At 30.3% G+C, this 19,228-nt stretch overlaps 1 protein-coding gene across 27 annotated transcripts in view; it reads left to right on the top strand.

The window, feature by feature from the left end:
• Positions 1-19,228, top strand: part of LOC145297875 (inositol hexakisphosphate and diphosphoinositol-pentakisphosphate kinase 2-like) — a 375,735-nt gene that overhangs the window by 157,722 nt on the left and 198,785 nt on the right. For 25 of the 27 annotated variants that reach the window (XM_080144210.1, XM_080144288.1, XM_080144285.1 and 22 more), the window contains one exon: positions 5,472-5,557. In XM_080144210.1, the coding sequence (XP_080000336.1) occupies positions 5,472-5,557 (86 nt within the window). Of the gene's footprint in view, positions 1-5,471; positions 5,558-17,130; positions 17,211-19,228 lie in introns of all 27 variants that reach the window. The other 2 variants (XM_080144282.1, XM_080144206.1) reach the window with 1 other exon arrangement.

Here is a 19,228-nt window from a genome sequence, read left to right as displayed (position 1 = left end):
ACATACATACATTTTCACTTTTATATATATAGATAGCAAAATTCTGTTGCTGATAAAAAAAAAGAAGACATTTGTTGAAATAAAAAAGATTTCTTCCTTGCAAAATTATTCCGAGTAGAAATAATTGCATTTACAGAGAAATTTGAGCAAATTGCAAATTTTTGACCCATGCTAAAAAAAGTAAATGGCTATTCTGAAATATTTATATTTTAGAAGAAAAATAATAATAAAAAATTAGATTTTTAAAAATTAATTTTACTGACAAAGGTGTTTTGCAGCCAAAAAACACCCCCCCTCCTCCAATGTCCAAGTTTAAATATATGAATAAGATATACAAATATTTAGAGTTTAATTTAGAATAAATTATTTTTGTACTAAAAGTTCCTCTAATCACTTATTTTAATAACACAATTTGATAGGAAACTCTAATCATAATAAAAAGTGAATTTCTTTTTCTTACTCTCTCTTTTTTTGGCTGTATAATTATGATAACAGAAGCTGCCATTGATATGGCTTGTTTTTTTAAAGATACTACTGTAGCAAGGAACGATATGGGCAACACAGCATTTTGTCATGTTGTTGCAGTCTAAAACCACATTTAGTAGAAAATCTACCTTCTGACACAGCTTTGTGTCATTTAAATTTTAGAATACCTAATAAAAAAATAAAACAAGCCTTCATCTTCTCTTAATTATATTTGTTTTGTTTCAAATAATTTATATTCAATCTTTTAACAAAACTATATAAATCTTAGTTTTTTTTTTTTTGAGTTAATATAATGATACAAGTAATTTATAATTCAGTGATTAAAAAAAAAAAAAGGTTTTCATTATATAAGCTGATCACACAAAACTTTAATTTCCAACAAGTATGGAACTCATATTTATTGTACTATTCTTACATGTTGTGGCTGCACTTAAAGGCTCTCAAAACAAGATGTGTTTTGACGAACTTACTGCATTTGTGTCCCCTCAACATAAATATTTCTGATCAACCCAACTACTTGCAAATTCCACTCTTTAACTTTAGAGACTCCCAGATGCTGAAAAACTTTCTACTCTAATAGCTTTGGAATTTACTTGCTGCCCCTTGTTTCTCAGACTGTGCCAACATAGAGAAATATAATGTGAACAAATATCTTGCTGTGCAATTCCCCACTTATCATGCCCCTTATAAATCTGGCCCCTAATTCACAGTAGCTCCTTACATCTCAGTGAAAACATATTAGATTGGTGCAAAAATAATGTTGTTTTTTGACATTCAACTTCAAAAGATCAGAACTCCTTTCATAATAAATTTATTTATCAAATTAACAACCATTAGAATAAACACATTTTTGCCAACGAGAAACAAGTTAATTTATGCCATTAACATAGAAATCTGGAGTTTTGGAAGCGATGAAGTCATTGTAGGCCGATTCAGCATCATCTTGGCTTTTGAAGCATTTTTTGCACAGGAAGTTGTCAAGATGCTTGAAATAATAATAATCGGTGGGCGAGAAGGCTAGTGAATATGGCGGATGAGACCGTCTTGTAGCCCAATTTGTTCAACTTCTGCAGGGTTAGTTGAGCAACATGCGGGAAAGCGTTATCATGGAGAAGAATTGGTCCCTTCATATTGACCAATCCCAGGCACATACATTGGAGCTTCTGGTGCATTTCGTCAATTTGTTGGCAGTACTTCTCCATCGTAATCGTTTCACCTGGATTCAAGAAGCTGTAATGGATGAGACTGCCCACAGACCACCAAACAGCTACCATAACCATTTTTGGTGCAATTTTGGTTTTGGGAAGTGTTGTGGAGCTTCTTCGGCATCCAATCACTGTACCGAATGCCATAGAGGATCCATTTCTTATCACATGTCACCATCCGCTTGAGAAATGGGTCGTCATTGTTGTGCAGAAAGAGCGTAGAAGACACCTAAAAACAATGAATTTTTTGATTATCGTTCAATTCATGCGGCACCCATTTATCCAACTTTTTTTTACTTCCCTATTTGCTTTAAATGGCGAATGACTGTTGAGTGGTCGACCTCGAATTCAACAGCAATTTCTCATGGTTTTGTGAGGATCGGTTTCAATTAAAGCTTTCAAATGTTTGTTATCAACCGCAGTCAGCCGGCTGTGACTGTCTTCATCCGCAAGGCTCTCATCACTATGGCAAAATTTCATGAACCACCATTGTGCTACACTTTTGTTAGTGGTTCCTGGGCCAAACATATCATTGATATCACGAGCTGTCTTGGCAGCTTTTCGACCTAGTTTGAGAAAATCATGCAGATTTGAATTTTGTCCTTGCTGTCAAAAAGCCTCCAAAAAATGAATGAAGAAATTGAGAACAGTAACGAATAATATGATTCGATAAAGCGAAAAATGCACTTCAAAATGATATATAACATGGTTATATATCAATGAATTAATTAAGAAATCATATATAAAAGTAACATGTGAGAAAACGATATTGTTTTAACACCAACCTAATATGTGGTATTCTTTAACATCAAACACACCTGATGTGCACCTCCACCTTGCAAACTTTACAAATAATAATGCAATAATCCAACTCTGTCCAGACGGCAGCATATATCATATGACCAAATGTATTGCTTCAGTCATGTCTTGCTGCACATCATCAGTGAAGGTACATTAACTTTGACCATCAAAGATTTTAAAAGGTAATAAAGATGGTAAAGTTGTGCACACCTTGTATTTTAAATTGAACAAGCAAAAAATATATTGGTTTTTATAAAAATTGATTATCTAACATATAAAGTTAAGTTAGATTTTCAAAGTCAAAAGCCCAAATAGCAAATCTATCTGACATATCAATATTTGATTCAGACTAGTTTATCTTTGTTTTTTCCTTCCACTATGTTATAATGTGAATATATTTTCTTTCTAAAAATACTTATTTCAGCTAAGAAAATTATTAAGGTGGAGATATTTTTCTGTACTCACCAGAACAGATTAAAGGGAAGTTAATGTGTGCAATTATACAGACCAAGCATGTAAAATAGACATTAAACTCAATATAATGACTATGATCTCCCTAGAGTTCTTCAAAAATAAATATATATAAATTAATTTATGTGATTTAAACCATATCTGTTTATGCTGTGTGCATGTATGTTTTTCTGTCTCACATTAATTACACATTATTTATTTTTTACTATTAATCAATGTGGGTCAAATATTAAAACAAATTCACAAAATAATTTTATTACTTAATTGATTTCCATTTTTTTAGTAAACAATACAGTACTGGTACAGTTTGTAATTCAGACTAAAACCGACTTTTCTTTAGCATCTTCTGGTTGTTTGTTGTAATTAGCCGGAAGATGTCAAATGAAAACGACACAGTGTCAAAATCCAAAGGAGGTAATGCTATCAAACAGGAAAAGTGATGAAACAACATTTAAAGCAAGAAAAAACAGTGTATGTAAAATTTTATGGAAAAATATTTATTTTTTTGATAAAGAAAATATAATGAAACATTTTTTTTTGCATGAAAGTTTTTTTTTGTTACAAGAAAGTTAAGCTTAACTATTAGTGTTTTGTTTGAATGATTTGTTTTTTGTATTGTTTCAGGTTTTGAATCAGTTCAATTAGGTTAGGCTTAGTTTAAGGTTCGGGTGAATAAAAAGAAATGGTTTCTTAGATTATTTGAAGGTTAGGATATTCAAGAATTCTTTTCTTTTTTAAATTTTCCAAAATTTTGAAGATTTTGGTATTAGTGTGAACGGATTATATGATTTACTCATGTCGCAATTGAAAATTGTTGCCTGCTGTATCACAATTTGATTGGCTAAATGCTTCATCAACTTCCGGCTGTTTTCATAAATATTCAGAAGATATTAATGAAAAGTTGGTTTTATCACGGTCACAAACTGTACCAGTGCTAACAACTCTGTCACTTTTTTTTTTTACTTTTAAGCAACGAAAACATAGGTGAAACTAGGTAAATAACTAATGATTTTGCGCATTATTATGTTAATTATTAAAAAGTGTGAAAGAAATACATTCATTTATCTTAAAATTAAAAAATTTAATTCATTTTCCATTTATTTCATCAAACTTTTCCAAATGCACTCAGTTTATTAGAGAATATCCATAGAATTAGTTTATAAAATTTGATTGTACAGTTATTACTTTTGCTTTGACATTATTGCTAAGTGAAATTAGAAATGGTTTCAATTAAGATGAATACTGATAACACTATAAATGTGTTTGATATCATTTCTAACAATCTATTCAGTTTTATGTACATGTTAAATTTTGAAAAATATCTTCTTTTTTTTATTTGTGGCCCTATATAATCACACAAATAATTTAGTAGAAATACATATATAATAAGCATATCTTCAATAATGTAGGCTAACTTTGGTCAGGATTAAGATTTTTAGATACATTTATATTTTCTTATTGCTAAATAGCTAGAAATAATTATAATTTGATATAAAATCAACTAAAACAGCATTTGTATATTGAGTGATCATATTCCTAATTTAGAGTATATTTCAGTCATATTTTTGTTAAAACATTACTAGTTATTACTAATTAATTATTACTAATTATTAATTTGATGTCTGATTAATAGGCAGGAATTATAGCCGATAAACTTTAAATTAAATTTAAAAACATGGCTTAAAATATTAATATTTCATAATTTTAAGTGAAACATCCTCTTTCTTGTTACTGAAAGATTTGTATTAATATGTTGAATTCATTTTTTTTATTTAACAACTTATTAATTGCTAATTTTATTTTACAAGGATTGATATGTATAGTATTATATATGAAAGAAATAATATTCTGTGATAGAAAACTGAAAAACCAAAATTATATATTCTGTGTTTCATCTTTATTTCAAGATTATCTCAACATGATTGATTTGAAGAAATAAAATACAAGTACAATATTTGCAAATATTTCGTAAATAAATAAAATAAAGATAAACGCATTATACATTATAAATTCTAACGGCTACGGTCCATTAAAAAACATCCTTTTCACATCGCAAATGCACCAAATATTTTACTTGTATTCTATTTCTTCAAATCTTCTCAAGGAAGTCTTAAAATAAAGACAATGTTAATGAATATATAAATAATTTTGTTTTTTCCTTTTCCATATATATATATAAAGTTTGAGCCATTGTTCAGTTGAAAATTTAGAACATTACTTTGTCACTATTGATAAATAGAAAATACATTTTACAAAAAATTTCGTTTTGTAAAAGGTTTTAAATGAAAACGTGCAAAAATCTGAAAAAATTAATTTTCCAAAATAGCTTACAGAGTACATTGCTTTGCAAGCAAGTTTTGTATACAGTATTTTGTTGAACAGATGTAATCTGTTTTGCGTTCTTAATTAATACTTCATCTGCTGTGTCTGTTTCCATTTTATGCAGTGAGAAGATTCTATGCTTGTATACTAATACTTTATTGTTTGGTTGCTACTTATTGTTTTCAGGTATGGACGCTTTTCAGGAATCAATCGTAAAGTGCAGATCAAATATCAGCCTCATGGCCGACCTAAGCGCTCATCAAGTGAAGAGGGTGGGTACTGTTACAACTGAGCTGGGTACCCATACGACCAGGGTTTGCTGCTATATAGATATATGCATATGATTCTTGTGTATATATTTACATATATATATATATATATATATATATATATATATATATACATACGCATCCACCTAACCACACATAAACATACAACCATTCATATATTTTGCTTGGGTCCTAACACAACTGTAATGAATGTTTGAGCTCACTCCACTTAGGTTCATTTGAGTAGTATAGGTGACAGCTCTCTTTAGTTTTAGCTGTATGCTGGCTCACTGTCAGCTGACGTAGCCCCCCATGAGAGTAATGAGTAAATATTGAAATACTAATATTGAATGTGCTATTACTAACTGCTGTTAATACATGTATTACATTAAACCAGTGGTTCTTAACCTGGGAGATGGTGGGTGAGGGGTTGAGATCATGAACCCTTGAGAAGAATAAGGAACTTCTCAGATATAGATAAAAAGCATGAAGAGTAATACTTAAAGGTTGTGGTCAGAGAGGAATGAGAGAAAAATTCGGTATTAACATTAAAAATGGTTTTATGTTGTTTTTGTTAAATATTATTAATTTTATTATTATTAATGAATATTATTAAATGAGAAATTATTTGGAGTTAAAATTTGATTTTTGTTTTGGGATAAAAACAACATCAAATCAGATTTGGTATTTTGATTACACTTATTCACATAATGTTGACACATTTCAAGTGTACTTTTCTCAATTTTTACATGTGTAATACTAACTGGATTTTAAATGAAAATGATTCCTCATTTAGTAACATTTATCAAAAACGATAACATAAACCCATTTTTAATCTATACACAGAATTATTTATGCGTTCTTCTCTTATCATGATCTTTAAACATTACCGCATGGAGTTTGAAAAATCATCAACAAATTCATCAGGAATTGTAGTTAATTCCTTTTTTCTTTTAAACCATGCATTGCTAAAAGGGACAAGTGCTCAAAATACACGTGCTTGCTTTTAAAATCTTTTGGGGTTCCCCAAAATAGTAGAATCTACTTCGACGGAATCTTTTAGTTGGTTTTAGTTGAAGAAAGCTCATGATAAGGGGAATAGATGACTAACATGTAGAAGTTAAAATGTAATGTGAACAATCACCTTGTTGCTCAACTCCCTACTTAAAATTTCCCTGTAGGCATGGCCCCTAATTCATAGTAGCCCCTTACATCTTGGTGATAATTTACCTTGTTTGGGGTGAATATAAGTTAAAAAATCAATTTCAGTTTTAGATAAGTTTCAATAGGAATTTTTTATACTGAAATTCAACTTCTTAGCTAAAGAAGAATAAAAAACAAACTGCATCTTGATACACATTTTGGATCAAATACCTTTGTGTTTTCCACTAATCCTACATCAGGCTCTTTGCATTTTAGTTTGATTAGGATACGCATATGTCTTCTCAATTATTAAATCATTTCTCTCTGATAGGTTCATAAGAGTAGTAGTTGATAGGCAAAAATCAGAAGCTCACAGTATAAATGCTGGAGTCCCTCAGGGGTCCATCCTGGGCCCAACTCTTTTCCTGATCTACATTAATGATCTTCCAAATCACATCCTTACATCATTCGTAGACATTTTTGCTGACGACACTACCATCTATGGTAGCACATCTAAGACAGTAAACGACCAAGTTCTCTCCAATTCTCTCTCCTCTGATCTTGATCACATTGTACAATGGGGAAAGGAGTGGCTGGTTACTTTTAATGCATCTAAAACCAAGCTTCTATCTTTACATCATCAACGTTCTGATCCCCATCTGGCATCAATTAAAATGAATGGCTCTTGTCTTGGGGAGGCCTCAAGTTTTGACAGGCTTCTGGGCTTGACCTTTACTCCTAATCTTAAATGGAATACGTACATCAAATCTGTTGCCAAGGCCGCTGGAAAAATGGTCGGATCCTTCTATCGATCCAGTAGATATCTCACTGCTGATGCAATTCTCTATCTATATAAGAGCCAGATATGTCCAAGGATGGAATACTGTTGCCACATATGACCAGGAGCTGCTAGAAAAGACATCCTGCCTTGATAGAGTTAAAAATAGACTTCGTGGCCTGGTGGGAGATGTCCTTTTCTCTTCGCTGCAACCTCTATCTCACAGAAGAGATGTTGCGAGTTTGTCTCTGCTTTATCGTTATTTTCATGGAAAGTGTTCGACTGAGCTTCAATCTATGGTCCCCCCTCGCCAAACTTTCACAAGAAACACTAGACTAGCTGAAAACATTATCAATAATTTTCCACACTCTTTATCTGTGCCTAAACCTAAACATAGATTCCATGATCAAAGCTTCTTTCTTAGAACTGCACGCCTGTGGAATTGTCTTTCGTTTTCCTGCTTTCCAGCTGTCTATAATATGGTTGTCTTCAAGTCCAACATGAACAAGTTTCTGATGAGCCGTTCCACTTAAGTTAACAAATTTACCGAACTTCCATTACTATATTGTCCTTTTGACTACTCTACACTCTTTAACCCTTATCCTTGAGTGGCCTATCGGCCTTGATAAGTGTTTACGCCTATGTAAAAAAAAAAAAAAAAATCTTTATGAAGTTGAATTTTTCAGTGCTTGTTGTTACCAAAACTAAGTACAGAAACAACAGAATGTTGAAAGAGACTGATGCTATGCACTCTTCGACATTCAACCACACATTCAAGATCTTGTAGTTTAGAATGGCAAATATTTTACAAACAACTTGACTCTTTATATTGGAAAAAGTTTTCTTTTTTTTTTTGCTATGAGATTGTGTCCCTGTTTAATTGCCTCTCCATGAGGGCAGAGTTAGACACAAAGTCTGTATTTAATGTAGGGAAAAAATCTAGCTCCCTGAGAAAAACGCTCTGGATTGGGATAAAAAAATAAAATTGCCTCAGTATAGAAGGATTTATTCCTTATCAATCAAGGACATATGAAAAATAGTGTCAAGTATTTCACTTTTTTAGTATGCTGTGATTATATTTAAAATCGTGCATGTTTTTATAATGTGACTAATTCATATATAATAAAAAAGATTAGAACATTTTAGAATCTGGAAGGCAATTTAATTCATGAATACAAAAGGAGGTTTAGAGAGAAGGACGAATTCACAGGAAACCGTGATGTTAATGCGTTTAAGAACCATTGGATTAAACATTAACAGGTGTGCACTTCATGGAATAGCATTTCTGATAATACAACTTGCGTGAAAAAACCTTTTTTGTTTACAATACGAAAAATTAAAAATTTATAGGTCACTATGAAATAATGGGGAACATAAAAGAAGAGCCAACAATAGAAGAAGAAAAAAAGGAAAAAATAGGGAAGATAGAAGAGAAAGTGGAGAAAGAAAGGAGAAAAGACAGAAATAGCAAAAAAAGGGATTTTTTTTTTGTACTATTACCTGCATATATACTACCCCTCCTATTTACCCTTATATGCTGTACCTATTTTTAATTATTATTTACCATCTTACCCTGTTCCTTCATTTTCATTTCATACCTAAATATCATTAAGCATATTATTGCATTTTGTATAATTCTGGCTCTTCGCCTTTTCTGATGAGAAACATTTAGCTTTGAAATACCATGGCCTAAAGAGTTTTTTTCTTAATTTTTCCCTTAAATTTTCCTTATTGTTTTTGATACTATAATGACGTTATATATAACTTTTATTTATCTTTCATTTTAATTATATATATATATATATATATATATGAACTCTTGTGCTTTTTCAAAAGCCTATGTTCTCATCTGCATTAACCACTACTAAAGAAGCTCTTACCTTACTAAGACTTGAGTCAGTATACCATACTAATTACTACTATACTAATATACCATTGAGACACATATGAACACCGTTCCCTCTTGCATTTAATGAATCGTTTGCAATAATTTCCAATAGATATTGTGCTTTGGTAATAAATACTTATAAACTTTGTCATTAACCAAACTGAAACGGTTAATTCAACTCCTTCTTTATGGTGTTCATGTTATATCAAAGTTTCAATCAGTTTATAATTGCAGTGTTTTTTAACTGAATTATCTATAAGAAAATAGAATGGTCTCTGTTTTATTTTATTTATATTTATTTCTCTGGTCATTTTATGGTTACAGAAAATGTTATTAGTAAATGAACAAGGTCTACTAGATCAATATATATACAGGTTTTTGAAAATCTTTGGGTTAACATTCGGATTATGTTCTATATGTGTTAACACTAAAAATAATTCTGATGAAGATAGGTTTGAAAACACTTGATTTCTGAGTTATAGACCATTAAAACAAATATTAATTGATTATATTGCTTGTATTGATCAGACTATTGTTCTCATCTTGAGTGTTATTTGTGCAACGTTTTGGTCAGATTAGCATTCGACCATACTCGAGCATGTTACTTGTTGTGTGAAAAAGAAAATAGAAAAGTTACTGGCTCTGTAGATATTTTTGTATTCTTTGATTTAGTCTGTATTTTTTTTTTTTTCCTTATTTGTGAAAAATTGGTTGACAAAGGGAATTCAACTCTAATAAAGATCAACAGGGGATTATTTCCCTTCTATCACTGAAATTTTAATTATTGATTAACTATATTGTAAATATAAACATCTAATATATGCAATGTCTGTAATAGATAAATACTATTTTGTGATAGATTCAAAGGTAAGTTAAGTCAGGGCCTTGTTTTGCAAAAATGACACCAAACACACCAGAGTTTAAAAGAAAAATCTAAGTCATGACTTCCTGGAGCTCCTTTGATAACCAGTATAGAGAGCCTAGTTGTCATATTACAAATGATAGCCATTCTTATTTCAGGTAATAAAATACAACAGACCAAATACACATAAATATGATCAGCATAAACCAAAGATCATGCAGAAGAAGAAATGGATGACAATGAAAATTAAACTAGTAATGAAGTGCTAATATGAAAGCAACCCTCACGCATAAAGAGGTTCATTTATACATGTAGAATGTAATCTTGAAATTATGCTACGGATTTTCTAAATATATATTGTGTAAATAATATCGTTCATGAAGTGATTCTAATGTTATTCTAATATTATACACGCATAGTATAACCTACATCACTATCCAATCACTTTCTTGCCATGGAAAGAAAACCCTATTAAACTGAAATCTGTACTGACATTTTGCAAATTAAAAAAGCGTATGAAACTTAAGACTTGTACATTATTTAATCAATCTAAGAATAAAATTAATATATATATATATATATATATATATATATATTCTTCCATTGCTTTCAATGTATGAGGTTCCCACAATTTTTCATTTATGTTTAAATCACTTATGATACTCAAGTCCAACAAGAGACTTGCAGCAAAGTCCACAGATTAGGCAAGTGTGTGAATAATTTAATGTTGAAGCATTTTCTCTTGCTTTTTGTCTCTCTAGCATTTCTTGAGTTACCCAGACAAATTGGCGATAAATTTTTTAGACCATTGTAACAAACACTCTCCACCCTTTCCTTTCTTGTGCACTGTTTTCAAAGTCTTAATAAGGTATACAGATAGCTGTCAAGGCATCTTTCAATTTGTCAGCCAGGGGTGACCTACATTTCTATGACCACAAGCCAACTGACTGTGCATACAAGCTTTCGTTATTCTTCCCTCATCCATTCCAACAACATGGCCAGCCTAGCATAACTGGGACTGTAACAAAAAGCTTTCTATCCCACCAATCATAAAGATGTTAAAAGATCGAGATATATATATATTAATATTTTACAAGTCAGAAAAACATTTGTACCATCTGTTTTAAATCTGATATAAACGGACCAGTTTATGGTTGGAAAATATTGGATTCTCTTCAGTCTTTGTTTTTATCTGTTCTTTCCAGAAGAACAGATAAAAACAGAGGCTGAAGAGAATCCAATATTTTCTTTAACCTTAACTGTCTCCTTATATTGAATTTGAAACTGATGGTATCAATGTTTTTCTGATGTTCTGTAAAATTTTAATATATATTATGCTCTTGTATTGAATTTTTTTCTTTATAATTGAGCACTTTGCTGGGGTTCTTTCTCACAAACACTACACAGTTATATATATATACACACACACACACACATGTTAATTAATCCGTCTTCAATATTATTTATATGATTGAATTATTTGGGTGCCAGCTCATTATTGTACCTTAAAATTGGGAGAGAAAATTTGATTCTTATATGCGCTTAAAAAAGTAACAAATAAATTAATGCACTGTTACTTGCCTTTTATACAAAAAATAATGAGTGGCTACTTTTTATCTTTTCTTTTTATTCTAAAATACTACTTATCTTAAACTTCAGTCTTTTTATTCATTTTATAATAATCAATTTACTTATTTTTCGTTGATTATAATTTTGATGTCTCTATTTTTATAGGGACCTCATAATCACCATTTGATGTACTTTTATTAATTAATAATCATTTGTATCTCTGTTTAATTTTATTCTCTCGTCTTAACTAAAAAAAAAAATGGTGAAATATTACCAAGCCACTATTCCATGCACTCCAAGCCCTACCCCTTCCGCTCATTTCACAAATGTTGGTATTTCTACAGCAGTTCATTATTAGTTTTCAGTATTGCACGATTTCTCTCTCTTTTAAAAATTCTTTCATCTCTTGAAGTACAAATGAATGATTCAAGCTGTCACCTGTATTACATGAAGCCTGCATGCTTTTAAAAGAAAATATATGTCTGGAAAAATATTTGGATCACCAAATATGAGCTTATGCTTCTTTTGTTATTTGTATTATTATTAGATGTTTTTTATTGTTTTTTTTTTTTTTTTTTCATTTTTCTCTTTGCTTAATATTTTGAATGCTATGCTTCCACTCTCTGCTTTTTTTGTTTCCTTTTGTTGTGGTTACTATTTGTCTGCTTTGGTGTTGTTCTTTTTGTTTTTCAAGTATTTATTACACGAAGAATTAGAAAAAGAAATGAACTTTAATAGTTAATTAACTTTCTATGGAATTATGGGAATTTTAGTTTTTGAGAAAATGTTAGTGTCTTTCATTTTCAGGATTCTCAAAATGAAATTGTTTAGAATTTTTTTTTATATAATGTCAATTGCTTGCTGTTTCTCATGGAATCCAATAATAAACCAACAATTTTGTCCTTTAAATAAAATCCATAAAAGTCCCTACATGACAGCTCCACTCACTTATTCTCTCTCTCTCTCTCTCTTTATATATATATATATATATATATATATATATATATATATATATATATATATATATATATATATATGGCGATTAAGCTACACTGAATATTCCGCGTTTCATCCACTCTAGGATTCTTCAGGCTTATGCGCATAAGCCTGAGGAATCCTAGAGTGGATGAAACGCGGAATATTCAGTGTAGCTTAATCGCTATATACATTTATAACTTACTAACTAGCTCTACCTACGTATTGAGCACGTTTGAAGTAAATACTTAAAGTTTACGCATAAATCTATACTTTCATATATTAATTTCATGTGAGTAAATTAAGTAGTTATATATATATGTATATATATATATATATATATATATATATATATATATATATATATAGCGTGATGATTCCTTATGCAAATGAAACATGGATGATTTTGCGTAAATTGCCATATATTTATTTATAACATGTATAATCTAAAGAAGCTTTGAGTAGTTTATAAGTGAAAGAAACTGCAGTTTAAATTCCAAAAGATACTAAGTTCAACATATTGCACTTACATAAGCTGATTTACTGCTGGAAAATTTGCATTTACAAAAGGGGATTCAAATATATAAAAGTGAAACACAAACTTAAATTGTAAAATAAAAACAAGGATCATCAGATGTTTACCTTGTAGCTGTTTTAGAGATTTATATATATATATATATATATATATATATATATATATAATAGAAGTAAGATATAGTAAAAAAAAAATGAATATATTTTATTGTCTTTTTAGTGATTATGTTTAAAGTCAAATAAACTTGTGTGCTAAAATTGAACAAAATAGTTTTCTCATAGATAATGAAAAATATGCATATTTTCACAAGTTGTAAATGCAATAAAAGTAGAAAAAGGATAAAGTAGTTTTATATCAAAGAAACAAAAGTATATATTATATAAAAGAATTATTAAAGTACAATAATAATAAGCAACTAAACATATTCATTTATGCTGTACACAATGACTTGAGACATTATTCAACTAGGATGGATTGAGTTGGCTTCTCCTGTAGAACATACAGCATCCTGAATAAATGGAGATCATGCACCATGGTGCATGGCAGCCAAGATAGTGATGGCCAGCCAATTCCGGGACTAGCAGAAAACACCGTAGACCTGTGGACTGAAGTTAAGTTTGATTTCGACTTTAATGGTTTGTAACCATGTCTTTAGCTGGCCTCCCGGGTGTTTTTGTCAACCTTGGAATGGTTCAACTATTGCTTTGTAGATGAATCCTCCTGAATTGTGATGTGCAGCGTGGGCAAACCAATTGTAGAAAAATAATCATTTTGTATGTTATTATATTCAGTTTTTCTTATTTAATTTTCATGTTAGTCTTATTTTGCATGCCTGAGAAAAAATTCTATAACATTTTAACTTGAATTGCTATTGATAAGAAAAGGTGTTAATGTGTATGTGTGATCTGATGCTACAATAATCACATGCATTCTAATTGGTTGTTTTGTTTATTGTTCTGCACTCATGCTGCATTTAAAAGATCCACAGAACTGTACTACTGACACAACTTGGTTAGGAACTTTGCCAAGTGGTCAATTCTGTTGGTAACCCCTTCCCCCTAAAAAAATTGCTTTGAATACTATCAAATATTCATTTGAGCACAGGCATGTAAAATAATAAATTCAAAATGTTATGTTGTTCTTGCTGGAAAGAATAGACAAGTTGAAGAATTTGACTAGAGCTAAGTTTTGTTAGGCAATTTTAAAATTTAGTTTTTGCTTTTGTTTCTTAAATAATGTTGAATTGGAGATCGGTTGCCACCTTCTGTCTCTCTCACTCTCATTCTGTCTGATCAGTCAATGAAAGCTTTTGTTTCACACAATTTAAGAGGAGCCACCAGCCAAACTACAATATGTGGTCTTAGTCTTATTCTGTGTATGACTTCTTTGAATAGTAAACACAATTTGGTTACTAACTGCATATTTCATCTTTTTAAATCCTGATTAAATCTGTCATTCCAAAATTATCTTTATATAATTTAGCCTTCAAATAAAGTATAGCAGGTGCACTGTCATGGCTTTTTTAAATTGCAAATACAATTTAGTCATTTGTGTTAGTCTGAAAAGATCAATCTGACCAAATTAATTAAAAGTGAAAATGATTCCTCTTGGCTTAATAATTTAGTTAAGTAAAAACAAATATTGTGTGTATGGTACAATGGGGTAAAAATGGCTACTTTTAATGTTTCCAAAAACAAACTTCTATCTTTTCACCACCTGCACTCTGATCCTCACTTAGCCTCAATTGAAATGAATGGCTATTGCTTTGAGGAAGCGCTCTGCTTCGACAAACTTCTGGAACTGACCTTCACTGCTGACCTGAAATGCAAGACTTAGTCATATCCATTGCCAAAGTCGCTGGAAAAATGGCTGGATCATTCTACCGTTCCAGAAAGTATCTCGGTCTTGATGCATTTCTCTACCTATACAAGAGCCAAATAAATCCTAAAATGGAGTAATATTGACACATTTGAGGACGAGCTGCTCGAAGCACCCTTTCCTACCTTGACAGCATTCAAAACTGCCTTCGAAATCTAGTGGGTTAGGGCCTTTGTGCCTCTCTACTTCCTTTGTCTCACAAAAGAGGCATTCTCAGTGGCACTCTGCTATATCATTATTTTCATTGCAGGTGATTGACTGAGCTTCAATCTGTGCCCCTCCACCTCTGCAGAGCATTTCCAACAAATACTTGTCAATAATTTCCCTTACTCTCTATCTGTGCTTAAAATCAAATGAGAATTCCATTAGCAAAGTTTCTTTCCTAGAATTGTCAATCTGTGGAAGAGAATATTGTGGGACTGATTCCCAGCTGACTATAACATGGTCGTTTTCAAGTCTGATGTAAAAAAAGTTCTTGTTTAAATAATCAAACTCTACCTAAGTTCCACTATTACGGATCATCAAGATGTTGTCTCACGGTCTACTCGGCATTCATTAACCCTTATCCTTAAGTGGTTCTCAGATCTTGATAAGCGATGCCTTCCTAGTATAAAAATTAAGATGTCTTTCTCTCTGTTGTTCAAACCCAAGAAAACTCGGCTTTCAAATCATAATCCGATAATTCAACTAAAGTGATTCATAATCAAAGCTTATGATTTTCTTTGGTTGCCATTTAAACACGAAAAATATGACCTTTTAGTCTTAAAGATACAATCATTTATTTCAAGTAAAAATAATGATTAGTAATACTTGTTGTCCAAAAGTATGTTATCTCTTCTTTCTTTAGGTCAATTATTCTATAATTATTTAACTTAATTAACCAATTAATATTGCACCAGTAAAATGACTCATTGCAGCATATACAAGTTGTCTATTATAATTAGTTGATTCATTTCAAAACAAAAATTACAGATTTGGTTTTATACCAAAATATTAATGACTTAAAATTCTCGTGAATAAAATGATTTAGGCTTTAGTTAGAATTCTAATCTAATAATAATAATAGAGAGAGAGAATTATTAAGTTGTTACCTATTGCTCAGATCTCAATCTTTATTTTTGTATATTGTAATTCTTGCACATAAACAACATTTTATAAAAAGTATAACAAATAAATAAAATACAAAATACAAGAATGCTTATAATTTTAGAAATGAAACTAAAAAATTTTTTTATCGGTTATTTTAGGCAAGTTTTATAGCATTATTCTAAATTATTATAAGCAAATAAACTGGATAAATTCAGAAATAATGTTGAATAATGAAATTATAGAAACATTTTTTGGGTCTGTCTAATGAAGTATTTAAAAGAATTTATTTGAATATTCCTATTATTTTGTGAGATTTTTCAGGTAAATTGTGTATCATTTTTTTTTCATTGAAACTGGAAATGGGAGAATTTGCTCATTTTATAATAGCCATAATAGGTATGTTTGGAAGGACTATTTGCTGAAATATTATAATACAGATCTTCTACTTTATACTAATGCAAGTAAGAACACAATACACGTAATAAAATATTTAACTCACACACACACACACACACACACACACACACACACACACACACACACACACACACACACACACACACACAGAGCTTATTCCACCATTACATCTTAATTTGCTTTAGTTTTTGTGTCTATCTGTTACACCTCAGCGTTCTATTGTTTTATATAGATTAAAATTACCTTTACGTACACAGTAAACAATGCCTCAAGCAAACTACATTAACCATCTTAAAACACATCTTCTGTGCTTGTTTAGTTACTTAAAGGTCAAAGAAATATGGATGCCATGAATTTTGTCAATACATTTTATCTATATTGTAGCAGTCAGTGTTAATTTCTATATGTCTATTGGTTTTGTTTGCGCTTCTTGCTTCTCCAGGTACAAATTTACTGGTATCAACCGGAAGGTCCAGTTGAAATACCAACCTTATGGTTATGACCGGTGCAGTATTGAACAGGGTAAAGTGGTTTCTCCCAACATTCCATGATGACCAGTACTCAATTCAACAATTTCTTCTTGTCATATTTCTACTGATGAGTGTTTTATTATTGTTGTTATTCATGCAACTTACCATGTTTTTTGTTTTTGTTTTATTACTGTAAGCACCAATGCATTTGCTTGATTTTTGAAAAATTTTTGAATTTTATTTTTGTGTGTTTTTTTTTAAATTTATTTTGCTTACAAATTTAATTGATGTTATTCATTGATCAAATACTAACAATTTTATCAAGTTATTATCAATGAATTTTCTTATTGTAGCAAAAAAAAATCCTGATTGTTTGTATTATTTGGATATTACTGTTCTCATCTTAGATGTTATTCTCACAACACTTTAGCCAATGTACTGCTAACTTTCTTTTTTTTTCTGGGTATGACCTTAAAAAATATTCAGTGGTGAGGTGCTATTTGGGAGCTGTGGAGGCTGTGGAGTTGTCCTTTAGTTACTATTGATGCCAGACCTACTTTGATCCAGAATGGTAATACCTGTTAATGTATCTTCTGCTACTAGATCAGACTATTTGAAGATACTGGCTTCCTGACCTAAAATGCACCAAGTGTTGATGTTATTGTTTTTTCCTTTCATTTTTCAAAACTCGATTATGTTCTGTATAGTCAAAACAAAAACCGCAATCGTCTATAAAACAATCAAATCAAATACCATGAATAAATATTTGAAGATATAAAGAACTTGAAGCATAAAACCTTTTCCTCAAATGACTTAATTTGGAAATAAATAACCCCAAAATGGTTAATATGCTGTTAAACAAAAATAACCAAACCAAACAGGTGCATCTTGTTGAACTCTAGAATCTGCATGTAATTTTGAACCAAAACTTTGATTTTATTCATAGATACAGCTTGATCTTGTATCGTCAGCTGTGAACAGATAGATATTTTTAGTAATTTGTAATTGTATTCTTAGTATCACTTATACTGAGGATTGAAAATTCAGAAGACTGCAACTTATAACTGATTAAACTTAACACTTTTATCCATTGCGCCACAGGCCCAAAACATTATGAAAATAACATTCAAGATGAGAATAGCAATCTGAATAATCCAAATAATCCATCCTCATCCTAAAAATTCTGAGGCATAAGCGAATTTAGTTCGATTTTTGAAATTTTGGGGGCTTTTTTTCTGGTAGGTTTAAAAAAGCTGTTTTATGATTAAAAAAATATTCTTATATTTTAGCGAAACTATTTTTAAACTTTTTAATATTGAATATATGTAATTACATATTTACAATAAATATGTTAAAATGTAATTATTTTTTGAAAACTAATCAAATAAATATTACATAAAATTAGTTGTTCAATAAAAGTTACATTTTATGCATGTTAAACCATTAACATAAACATTTAACTACCAACTGTCGTAGCAGGCTGCCCGGCATTACACGGTTGTCAAATACACTTAGGTATATTTTTAATTTATTCAGATTTCATATTTATTATTATATTAGCCAATTCTCTATTGATTATTATATTGTACCTAATATATAGTAGTGATTTCTAAAGTTAAAACATGACTTGAGTGTCATCAGCTAGAATCCAAACCAAAATATGTAACTCTCCAGCATTATTTGTTACCATCTGAGCTAAATCCATGTGCATATCAAAAAATTAATGTAGTTAAATATATAAATGTATATTTGCACATGCATAGAAGATGCCTGTTCAGTCAACTTACACCTGCCAAGTTTCAATTTTTCAATTTTGACCCCTTAGCTATTTTTACTGGTTAAAAACCAAATTGAATTTGTTCAACACATCCAAATTCCCTATATATCAAGTTTAAAATTTTTAAACCAAAAATTGATAAAGTAGTTTGGTAGAGACCATTCCACACACATAGACGGGGTCACTTTTATATATAGAGAGATAATCATAGTATAAGACAATTTATTAAAGTTACAAAATGTTTATTATTGGTTTTTCTTAAAATGTTTTATTGGCACCCCATAATTTTTGTT

Source organism: Euprymna scolopes, chromosome 2, assembly GCF_053919585.1.
Source record: "Euprymna scolopes isolate OS-2025 chromosome 2, ASM5391958v1, whole genome shotgun sequence".
NCBI lineage: Eukaryota > Metazoa > Mollusca > Cephalopoda > Sepiida > Sepiolidae > Euprymna > Euprymna scolopes.
This window is presented reverse-complemented; position numbering and strand designations above follow the sequence as displayed.